Below are 12,398 nucleotides of genomic sequence, written 5' to 3'. Positions count from 1 at the left end.
CACATTAACAGTCAGCCTAAGGCTTTGCCGTGTTTCATTTCCTCTCCGAGTTCCTCAACTAGTTTCAGGCTTTTACACCTAAGCATGCATGCATTCACATGCGTGTGTGTGTGTGTGTGTGTGTGTGTGTGTGTGTGTGTGTGTGCGTGTGTGTGTGTGTGTGTGTGTGTGTGTGTGTGTGTGTGTGTGTGTGTGTGTGTGTGTGTGTGTGTGTGTGTGTGTGTGTGTGTGTGTGTGCTCATGGTATTACCTTCAGTTATAGTGTGAATGACAGCCCTGTGGATGTGTTCTGACAGCGATAGTATCTGTAACATTCCTCTTCCCTCTCTGCCATCGCTGCCTGGTACCTCTCATGTTTTAACCCCGTCAGCTTTCTTGCACTCCCAAATATACACATATCAACTGATGACTTCACTGTTGGTGCTTTAAAGGCAATCCAGTCTAGTATTTTTGCTTTCTGCTCCTCATTCATGATGCAAGATACCAAAGAATTGTTTCTCTTCAAAAGCACTACAAACTAAATGCACTAAATGCACCTGGACAGTGGAATGTTCCACACATGATATTGCTACAGATCAAATTCCGAAACGGTGGGCATTAATGTGGTCTCCCTCTTTGTTTTTCCTTACATTTTGTATTTAGCTGCAGGGACTTGCAGCTCAGTTGCTTTGGCTGCCACTCTGTGAGGATTAACTGTTATTAACTGAGTAAAAACTCTTCTGTTAATTTTCTCTTGTCCGTAACTTTATGTCTTAACTCAGCCTGAGAAGTCAAACCACAGGTTCATACATGCCCACACGAAGGTGCTGGTAGAAATCAGGAAGCTGCACTTGCACTGTAAGGCACAGGCAACCCAGCTCTTTATAGTTCCCTTGCATGTGAAAATCCTTAAATATCATATCCTACACATCGTATAATGCGACACTTCGATATATGAATGATGCCATAGTGGCCATTATGGCAAACTGCAACAAGTGCTCTCATCCTTCTTCTCCATGTTACTGCGGATACCTTAACAACATCAACTCCTGAATTGGCTGACTTTTTTTGTTCATGCGAAACCTAACCCTAAACCTCGACTCACGCCATCTCCCATTCCATACTGCATCAAATCTGTTGCACATGCTTCTGAACACTGGAAGGAGGAGCGAGAAGCGTGTCGTCATATAGAGAACATGATTAAGCATATAAACTGGAGGGGGGTGCTGTTGTAATCTACACACAGTTGTGCTTGAAAGCGACAGATTCAGTTTTTACCCTTCTCCCTTGATGACAGTTGGCCTGTTCTGTCATATGTGGGGGGAGGGTCAAAGGTCGTGTCTCCTGTGGGTGCGTATCCTCTGTTAGTGACAGAGCTGAAGCTCCTCCCCCACCCGTGACATGTTGCCATGATTTCTTATTAAAAAGATCACAACCCTTTCCTCTTGAAAACTTTGAACCTCTCATGTTATGTTTGTTTAAGCAGGAAGAAGTGTAGAAACCAAACAGAGACGGCAATGTACAGTATTATCCAATCAGTGTCAATACTATTTTTGCATGTTTACCAATATTTTTAGACTCAAGTGAGTGAATAGATGCTGGATATTGTCAAAAGACATAAGTTATTGATGCGTGCAGAAGCATATAATCAGTATGTTAACGTGTTCCCTCAGCAGTAACCCTGTTAGTCCATGGGCCCTGATCCTCCACGCCCATCAGGATCCAGTTCTCCGGCAGCTTGAACAGTTTTTTGGGTGAATCATGACCCTCAAGGGAAAAAAGCTGCCACTCACTATTCATTAAAGTGAACCTAACCTGGACAGATTGGATTGGTTGAGCTAACAGGCTCCATCTGGCTGCATAAACTGCAACGCTGACACTTAAACCAACCCGGCTTCTGGATCAACACGACAAACAGTTTGTACCAAAGTGTTAGGATGTAACGCTGATTACAAACAAGAAAGCAAAACAGTTGGATGGATGGGGAATGTAGAAAGCTTCATTTTCCTTTTATTCTTAACTAAGGATTTATCCTCAGCATGTCAAGCTCAGCTCTGCATGCTAATGATTGACTGATTGAGTCTAAAGTCCCTTCCAGACAGAACAAAGGACAGGACACTAGGTGCTGTCCCACTCATCATCAGCACCTTAAAGGTTACTCTAGTCTAGCAGGACAAACATACATCTGGAAGCCCTGCATTCTGCTTCATGCACGTGTTCTCAATGCTGTGTTCTACGCCAATGTAACAATCCTGTCTACCTTTTGTCTACCAATCCTGTCTACCCCACAATTTGGGTTGTTGTAATGTTCACAGCTTGTTGTAATGTTGGTGGAAGCTATGTTGAAGCTTTTTCTACATGGTGAAAAAGAGGGCCAGCTACACAGCTTAAATGTAAAAAGTGTATTCTGTTCTGCTGAGGATAATGAAGTCATTATTCAGCCAGGCCTCGGTGTGGGTGGCCACTCTTACTCCCATGGGAAACGCTCTGCTTTGATGTGCTCCTCCTCAGAGCTGCTCCAAGCTGCTGTCTTAGCAATGTAATCCACACCTTTTATACCAGGATTCCTGCAATTTAACATTTTCAAGTGCTGGGGTTGACCTCAACAGGCTTTCAGAAAGAACAGGGATTGTCTTGTGATTTAGGAAGAAAAACTGCATTTATCCCATGAGCTCTGTGTTTGTACCTTACAAGTTCTAAAGGTTCCCAAAGCTCTGTGAATTCTACAACATGGACGGACTAAGTCAGCATGCAGTGATTATTTACTCGCTGGCTGCGATGCATAACTGTGGCTTTGATCCCAACACAACCTACTTACTGCCTCCCTCACTTTCACTCCCACCCAAACATGACAAAGATAATCTGCTGTGGAGAAATTTCTGGATTTATATGCTCAGGTATATCAGGATCAGCCTGTCTTTTTCTCTCTGATTTCTTTTTTAGTTGTTTTTACGCTGCAAGCTCTCTCTTTACGGCTTGTGGAGCTCTCTGATAAAGGTCCGTCTGTGTGAACAACCATTTGCAAATCCATGTCAGCTTTAGGAATCCACAAGCCCGAATAGTGTTTTCTTCTTGCGTGAATAGACAGATTCAGCTCACGATCTCTGATTTCTATCTGTAGTCATGCCTTTCATGCCCTTGCTGTAATATGATAGCCCGGTGCAAATATTGGCTGCCGGTCTGCATTTGGCTGCCAGTTGTTGTGTGTGAATCCCTTCTGGCTGAGTCACATCCCGAATATTTACCCCTGCACACACTGAAGGAGAAAAGGTAAAGGTGTGGTTCAGACCTAAGGTTAACAGGCTCTGTTGTGGTTCATTTTATGTTGTTGTTATCCTCTCCAAAGTCAGAAGATAGAGATTAGTTTCTTCCTGCTAAATTAGCCAATAGCCACTGTAATGCACAGTCATCCATAGCCAGAGAGATGCTGAGGTGTGTGAAGCCTCTGGGCTCATTTTGATTGAAATGTTTGAGTTGTATAATTTTTCGATCCTATCAGGATAATGAGGGAAACTCAGGCCAGAAGAAGGGGGAATAAAAACTAAATGCATGACAACAGACAAACAACCAGACCTCCTAAACTTAGAATTGAAATGTATGTCATCACATAAATACACACGCGTGCAAAACACACTGACGCTCGCTGAGAGCAGACTGGAGCCAGGCGGCGTGTGAGGGCTGATATTTTTACCAGACCAGTCTCCACTGCCTCCAGACCAGTGGATCCAGTTACACCTCTTTTTCTGTTGCTGGTCCACGCACGCACGCACGCACGCACGCACGCACGCACGCACGCACGCACGCACGCACGCACGCACGCACGCACGCACGCACGCACGCACGCACGCACGCACGCACGCACGCACGCACGCACAATGTTGAACTTGTTTTTTTCTTTGCACATGAAGAAGCAGACACATGCTGATAACAGGCACGTTAGCTCCCTTTGGGCTGTTTACTAAACTCACTCATGAATTACTGCGAGGGACGTGAAATTTCGTGCTTTGTTATTCGACATGTGAGGAAGTGGACTGAGTGCACTGAAGCGTCTTAGTTCAATATGCTTTGAAGAGATCAACAAAAGACTCTTAACTATGAATTTAAGATTTAGTGAAAGATCAATCTGAAGGGTTCTCTGTCTTTCTCAGTGAATGGAATCAGAAATGTTAATACATTTTATGTCCAACTGCTATCAAAGGATCTCCGTGAACTAAGAAATGCCTATAAACTAGTTAATCATGTCTTGACTGGCAGCTGTGATGATGAAACGCGTCTGAGTTACCCGATCTCTTTCTGACTTCTCTCTCTCCTCATAATCCAATGATCAGTGGAGGCTTCTGTTAATGTGCAAGTCTTTCCTGAGCTTGTGGTGTACCAGGAGGATTATTGTGTGTTACTGGGTAATACTGGCGGGGCCTGGAAGTTGAATGAGCAGGTGTCAGTTGGATGAGCCTCTCATTTCCCTGCAGAAAGCTAAATATCCTCCTGGGCTGGCGCTGCCTTGTCTGCAGGTCGATGTTTCACTGTGACCAGATGAATAGATGAAATGGGAACTTAGGACGCGGCTCAAAGGCACCCTTGTTCTTTTTGTCTTCGGAATGTTGTGCAGAGGTGTGGCACTTTTAATACCCTAATCTGATGTCCCATAAACCAGCACTTCTGTAGGTATGAGATTCTTGCTTTGGCCATTTAAGATAAGAGTTTTACCCTAAAGTTGGATGTTAATCAGAAAAAAATTGAAATGGTTTCAAATGATGATGTCCACGATATCGTTGCACGCAGATTTTTCAATTTTTTTCCGAATTTGATTTCAAGGTAGTGATAGTAAATGTCTGCTTCCATATTGACTAGAGGCTTGATGAGCTTTGGTGGAGTTATGAGGGCCATCTTGCATGTCCATTGCTTTCTGGAAGTCTGATGTTGGCATTTCCCCCCTATATTGTAAGTATTGTTACAAATTGATTTGATCATTGATGATTCTACGGTCCACTGGTGAGTCGATTCAGTTACATGAAGGGGTTGTTTCATCTCCAAAGATTGTTTGTAGTTAACTTTAGTGGAACTGCTTATGACCGGGAGACAACAGCAACATGTTTATCTTCACCAGACATTGATTCAAGCAAATTAGCTAAACTATGTCCGTGCATTGAGGAAATGTCTCACCTCTGCAAAAAGGACTGTTAAAAGTCAAATCAGCTGCCAGGCCACCTTCCATTGTAACAGAATGGTCTTGTTCACTTTGTAAGGGAATTTGTCTAGGCATGTCTCGCAAGACAAAACTCGGCCCTGATTTTGAGAGCAGTCTTGATTGCACGGGAGACTGCACACTGCCTGTGTCACAGCACGACTAATGGTGTTGTAATGCAGGATGAGATTCAGCCGACAAATGCTCATCTTAACAAAGCTCACAGTACGTGAACATTAGATCTGCTGCAAGTCATAGCAGTGAAATTAACCTTTTGTTTTGTGGAGTAATCATTTCACAACATTGTTAAATCAAAGTCAGTGCATCTGTATCCCCTAAAATGACCAACAACCTCATCATGATCAAATGTCATCAAACTGTCAATCCTGTTTCATTCTGAAACATCAACACGAGGACTCAAAGTCTGAACATTGTTTTGATAAAAACAACATGGACCGTTATGACTGTCAAATGTTGCGACACGGTGCTGAGATCTGACCTTTGCCTCATCTCCTCTTCTTTCTCACAGGACTCTGAGTCTTTGGACCGGTGCATCCAGACTGCGCTGTCGGCTCTATACCCGCCCTTCCAGGCCACGTCCTCCACTGTCCTATGTCAGGTCCTCAATGTGGTGGAAAGCTGTTACCTGGGAGACGGCCTCCGCTACCTAATCCACTTCCTGCTTCCTGCCAAGCACTTCTTAACGACTCTGCAGCAAGATGCCTGTGTGAGTATCCCTGGAACTGTCGCACTACAGGTGCTACCATCTGATCTCTAGGAGCCGTCACCCACTCTTTAGTGACTGACCTCCAGCCTTTTGTTGATAAGAGGCTACCCTGGGAAATGTGATGTAATACTACACAGGTACTTCCATCCTGACTCATATACAATACATACTATATATACTCTCACCAGACACTTAGTGACAGCTGCATGCCTGCTCATTCACCAAACTATCGGCCAATCATATGGCAGCAGTGCAGTGCATAGGATCATGCATATACAGGTAAAGAGCTTCGGGTAATGTTCACTTCAAACATCAGAATCAGGGTCGGAGGGAAATGGGATCTCAGTAAATCCGGTTGTTGGGGTCCGACGAGCAGGTTTGAGCATTTCATAAGATGCTGATCTCTGTAGAAGACCACATCAGGTTCCACTCCTGTGAGCCAAGACAAACACAAATCTGAGGCCATAGCGGACCCAGGCTCACCAAGCCAAATGGTGTGATGCAATCCACACAAGGGCTTCCTTACCGTGGGACAGATCTTCAGCTCCAGGATCTACCATAGTCCTCTTTCTTTTGTGTTTTTTTGGTGCATGGTGCATGGTGATACAATCAAGAAGCAAAGAATTGAAAGATTACAGTCTGAGTCAGGGTTTTACTCAACCGCTGACTTCCTGCCTGAAAGACTAGTCAGCCTGAGTCTCCCACACCTTCTCTGTCTTTTCCCCTCCCTTTCACTTCTTTCTACCTCTCTGGCTTGCTCGTCATGTTGGCTCACGTCTGTTGCACTAGGGCATGTTTGACCGATGTGTCACATTTGCTTGAAGTGACTGCAGTAAATTGTCATTCACCTGGCTGGGTGTGGCCCCGCCCACAGACTTGGAGCAAACAGGAACAGCTTTAGAAAGGTCACATTGGCCCCAACAGCAGAAAGATTTGTTTGATTTGCTCTCATTAGCTTAGCTGCTGTTCTCCACACACGCACACAAACACACACACATACACGCACACACACACAAACACAGCTGGTTTGGTCTCATCGTGTTTCTACTGAACATACTGTGCATGTTTTTGAAAACACTCAACAATAAATAAAAGATGAGTAATGGCCTCTTCTCTCTTGTGCTCTCTCTCTCTCTCTCTTCCTCTCTCTCTCTCTCTCTCTCTCTCTCTCTCTCTCTCTCTCTTCTCACTCATGTCCTCTTTTTTTCTCCTCTCTTTTCTTCCCTTTTTTCCAGTTACCATACTGTGGCTTGTTGTTTCTACATGAAGGCTGGCCTCTGTGTGTGCACGAGAAGGTAGCCATCCAGCTCTGTCCTCTGGACCAGCACCTCCTTCGTCAAGGAGACTTCTACCTGCTGGTTGCTCCTGCTTCTTCTCTTCCTCACGCTCACAGCGCCTCCTGCCGTGGTGCGACAGGCCCGTCCCTCTGCTTGCTGGTGTGCAGTCTGTCGGCCGGCAGCCAGCATGTGGAGCAGTCTCAAGTTCCGGAGTTAGCCCTGCCTTCCCTCTTCAGCATGGCCTGGCTGGACTCCGTTAATAGGGAAAGGGGGCAGCGAGGAGCCTCCAGGCTGGAGCGCTGCCTCCTCACCGCACATGGTGACGTCTTCCGAGTCCCCTGGGAGGACCTGGTCTACCCACAGTTCATCAGCAGGCCCAAAGCCAAAGGAAGCACAGGACTAAAGGAGGACGTGGAGTCCTCTGCTAAGGACAGGGATGTGAAGATTAGTGCTTCACATGATCAGTGCGTAGATACAAATTCCCTTAGTAAATCCTTTGTGAAAAGCGACCAGTGCACAGTCAATAGTGAGGAATCCGATTCTGAGGGGGAGTATGTCGAGCTGGCTGAGCTTCCACTGCCTAGGTTCTCCCCACAGAAAGGCTCCTTAACGCAGTCGATCAGTTTGCAACACCGAGCCAGGATGAGCCCACACACTGCTGCTACCGCACACACGCAGAAAACCACTGTGACACACACCGCTTCTACCACACAAGTACAAACTGCTGCTGCTGGACACATACACAATACCACTCACACACGCTCTGCTGCTACCACACACTCCTGCGGGCCTTCCATCGGGCCATGTGTGGAGGTCACAGAGGAGAATCAGGACTCCTATCAACCCGTCATCCTCACCCCTGTCTCTCCCACTTCCTCTGGGTTCTTCTCCCCCGCCTTGCCCAAAGTCAGAGGAGTGTCCGGCTGTCGCTCAATGTGCAGGACATCATCGCTGCCGGACAAGGTGGAAGGTAGCCTCTCAACGAAACACACTCAACCTCAAAACTGCATTGAACATAGAGAGCAGGAGGTGAACATTAAGGTGGAGCAGGAACAAGACAAGGAGGGAGAGAAAGGGGTAGAGTTTAGGGAGAGCCAGAGAAGGGCAGAGCTAGTGGAGGAAGGAGAAGAGGGAGTGGTGAAACAACTTACGCAGGGAAACACTGATTTGGTTCTGGTTGATGGAGAGATGGTCTGCAGGGAGGAGGAAATGTTAGTGAAATCTTCTGCCATAGAAATGGGAGAGGAGGAGGAGCAATGTGAAGAAACAGATGGGGAAGGAGAGGAAGATGGTGAAGAGGAGGTGGAGGTGGAAGAGGAGATTCAGGTTGTCGTTGTGCATCAGAGTCCAGAGAGAAAGGAGAGAGAAGAACAAAGGGAGAGAAATGAAGCGAGAAGGGGAGGTGAGGAGAGCGAAAGTGTAGAAGAAGAGAAGGAAAGTGGAGGAGGAGACGAGAGAGAAAGAGAGAGAGAAGGTGGAGCCATGGGAGATGGACCAAAGTGCACAGCTTTTGAGACTTACACACACTCTGAGGATGCAATAACACAACACACACACACTGAGGACACTAACACACTCCACAGACACTGTTACAACATAACAACACAGCACAAACACACCAAGGACTGCAGCACAATGTACACACACACTCTGGACACAGTAACACAACATATACAGTCTGTGGACTTCAATCCTGGGCGCGATACAACACACACACCCTCTCAGGACTCTGAATCTCTGGACACTCGAACAAAACATGCATGCACCAGCCCGCCTCACACACACGTTACACCCAAATTACACACACATGCAGACAAAAACAAAGTTTCTACTTCACACACACACACTGAGGCTTCTGATACACTCCAAACACACTCTCAAGACCCTGACAAGCCACACACACACACCGAGGAATCTCACATTGGACGTTGCACAGAGGCCTGCACAACTCACATACACTTCGCGGATTTAAATCCTCCATGCTCACTGCCTGAGGAGTCAAAGGAGGCTAACACACTTCATACACACGCTGAGGATGTAAATACTCTGCACTTGCTGCCTGGGAAGTCAAACGAGGCGAACACACTCCACACACACTCTGAGGCGACTAGTGCAGTGCTAACGAAGCCTGCCGCAGCTTTGGCTGAATGTGAGGAAGCGCCGCGGGGATGCAAGAAGAAAGACGGGGAGGAGCCAACCAAGAAGGAAAAGGAGAAGAAGAACAAGGAGGAGCAGCGTGGCTGTAAGGAAGTTATGTGGTGTAGAGCCGCAGAGCCTCAGACTGAAGGTACAGAAATCCTTTTTACCTCCTGAATCCTTCCTCCCCCTCTCTGCTCCTCATCCTCAAACCTTCCGCCTCTTTCTGTTTTTTCAGACTTCACCTCCTCCCTTCTTGTTTTACTGGCCTTAATGAGTTCCTCCTCCTTTACCTCCTTCCTCTTAATCTCCATCCATCCTCCACAACCTCAGCATTGACTAGCACCCTGTTTTGTAAAATGTGAATCTGGTAGTGGACAAGTTGCCTCCACCGTGTTCTTGGTCTGTTTGTCTGTTTGTGTTTATAAAGGGGTCGTAGTCTTTGCTGGTCAAGCTAGAAAACAATGACACTATTTTTAAGTTGTTGAACTCAAGGAAGCCAGCCGGCGACATGAGACGCTGCCTTCCTTACTGATATATGGTAACGTGTGCTTTCACAGTAACAACAAATACTCATAAAGAGGTTCTAATGTTGGTTAATGTAAAATGGCAAAGTGGAAAAAAGGCAACAGGAAAGTGAATTGCATGCTGGCTGTATCTATATTGTGAAAAATGAATATTGATATCGTATCAGTATTGATACTTTCGACACCCTCGTCAGAATCAACTCACAATAACACAGAGTCACGCCCCGGTGCTTTTGGTTCAACTTTTGCAAGCATATCAAACTCATGAATCAAATATAGGCCAATACTCATTGTGTGGTTGGTTGCTTTGATGTTGACACTGAACATACCTGCAGCAACACCAAGAGCAAAGGATGGTACAAGCACACACACTCATTTGGATTGGCATGTTACGTGACACACCCTTTTCGTTTCAGAATCAGCTATTTTTCTGTGTGTGTTTACATCTCAGTAAGTGTCTTGCTTTTTGTCTTCTCCCCACAGGCAGTGAGAAGGCTGCAGCCCCGAAGTCAGAGGTCATTCTAACTACTGAGACCCCACCAGCTGTTTCGCTCAGGCTGGACCGCCCAGCTGCACCCGCCCGCCCGGCACAGAGGTCTCAGTCCATGCATTCCAGCTTCAATAGCGTCCTGCGAAGCTCTGGAGTGGTCTGTCTGCCCGGTGAGGAAAAGAAGAACCTGTGCAAAGACTGAATGACTGACAGTCTGACATGTTGAACTGCATATTACAGGGTATTTAATCTGGAGCAGGATTTATATTTAGGCGTTCCCTCTGTGCGTGTCTAAAGGAACCCGAGACAAAAGCGGGCGAGCCCTGCTGACGGTCCATACGAGGAACACTGTGTGGTCGAATCCCGACTGTGACAGCGCAGAGCTGCTGCGCCTCCTGCTCTACTACACCTCCACCCTCAGGTAAGAACAGCCTCCTGCTCTTGCACACACACACACACACACACACACACACACACACACACACACACACACACACACACACACACACACACACACACACACACACACACACCCACACACACACACTCCAGCTGGGTACTTTACCTTGTCACTGTAGAATTAGTATTCAGTATGCCGTTTGGGTGCTCATCCTCTGACATCACTTCCTGTGTAACAGGAAGGATGTGCGAGCATTGGGGCTGACAGTGCTTGTTGACGCCCTCAGAGCTCCGCCCACCCCTGCGCTCTTTGCTGCCTTCAGATCACTGCAGGTGAGTTCATCAGAGCCTGACAAAGAAAATGCACAAGTGACTCATTCAGGTGTGTTTTGGTTGCTAAGGTGACACACACACACACACACACACACACACACACACACACACACACAAGAACAAATATGACGAGGGTCACTAAAAGGCATTGTATGATTCTAGGTTTAAAATCCTTCCTGAGTCTTTGTGTGCAGAGTGAGCAGGTTCAGTCTAAAAACATGCAGCTGAGGTTATCCCATACCGATATTCATATCTTGGACAGTTGTAATCTAATTATTGTCACATAGGCTACATCATGTATGCCCAACCAGACTTTCCACCATTTTAAAAGTTTATTTTCTTTCAGATCTCATTGTGCAATTTTAGTTAAATTGTCTCAAACGTATGTGAAGAATATGCAGGCTATTCTACAACAAGCGCTGCATCTCTCAAGTTTGTGTACATATTTGCAGTCACATCTTATTCAAAAAAATAAAAACAAAACCTCAATTGGCGTGATGGTGGCGGCGCTATAACAACAACTGCCTGCCCCAATAAACTTGCAAACTTGTGATGCCTGTGCAGTATCTCTCCGAGTGTGTAGAGCTATTTAAACTGCTGAGTCAGAATCAGACGAAAATAACCTCACAGTTTTGTTTGTTTGCACTTTAGATACTAAATCACTGAATGTACCTTTAGTCCAAAAAATGGATGAATGTTTGTGGTTCTTGGTGTGTACAGTTTATCATTCCTGTGTGCTACATACAGGCTAACCCCTCAGGGAACAATGTGAACACACTGGTGTGTGGCTGCACAGACTATGATAGTGGACTTTGTTAGCATTTTACTGGGCTGTTATCACAGAACCGGGCATCGTTTAGCCTTGTTGATTCATACAGATGGAATGTCCTTCCTGCTGACTTTCTTATTTTACACTAAAGCTTTTTCAGCTCCCGCACTCGGAAAGCTTTCTTCATGAAATACATTTTTTGATCATTTAACATAATTTGGTCCTCTGCAGAAGACGCAGCAGACTTATTTCTTGTTCTTGTAGGCGCGACTTCACACTTTTCTGATTGGCTTCAGGCAGCAATTGCTTGCAATTTACTGATTAAGATCTACTTTGTTTCTCAATAACAGCTAAGAGGTCCACATGCAAAGACACACACATACATACAAAGATGCCCCAGGCAGTCATTTAAAACGTGCTGACAAAGTCGATCAGGGTGTGTTGTTGGCACACAGACAGTTTGAAACCTGTTGTGTGTTTATCTTCAAACACGACCTGCTTCATCATAAAAAACCTCGAGTCAAACACACACTCAAACTCTTTGATCCAACTGCCCACAGTGACTCTCACAGAGCT

General features: G+C 45.9%; 1 protein-coding gene across 4 annotated transcripts in view; it reads left to right on the top strand.

The window, feature by feature from the left end:
- The window catches only part of plekhg4 (pleckstrin homology domain containing, family G (with RhoGef domain) member 4), a 43,951-nt gene that overhangs the window by 13,346 nt on the left and 18,207 nt on the right, over nucleotides 1-12,398 (top strand). For 2 of the 4 annotated variants that reach the window (XM_076146944.1, XM_076146943.1), the window contains exons 2-6: nucleotides 5,694-5,891; nucleotides 7,127-9,455; nucleotides 10,315-10,491; nucleotides 10,619-10,742; nucleotides 10,960-11,053. In XM_076146944.1, coding sequence (XP_076003059.1) covers nucleotides 5,694-5,891; nucleotides 7,127-9,455; nucleotides 10,315-10,491; nucleotides 10,619-10,742; nucleotides 10,960-11,053 — 2,922 coding nt within the window. The remainder of the gene's footprint in view (nucleotides 1-5,693; nucleotides 5,892-7,126; nucleotides 9,456-10,314; nucleotides 10,492-10,618; nucleotides 10,743-10,959; nucleotides 11,054-12,398) is intronic. The other 2 variants (XM_076146946.1, XM_076146945.1) reach the window with 1 other exon arrangement.

The sequence above is a fragment of the Genypterus blacodes genome, unplaced genomic scaffold, assembly GCF_046128005.1.
Source record: "Genypterus blacodes isolate CSIRO-AG114 ecotype Tasmania unplaced genomic scaffold, CSIRO-AGI_Gbla_v1 ptg000036l_1, whole genome shotgun sequence".
Classification (NCBI taxonomy): Eukaryota; Metazoa; Chordata; class Actinopteri; order Ophidiiformes; family Ophidiidae; genus Genypterus; species Genypterus blacodes.
The sequence above is the reverse complement of the archived record's forward strand: the minus strand, read 5'-3'. Positions and strand labels throughout refer to the sequence as shown.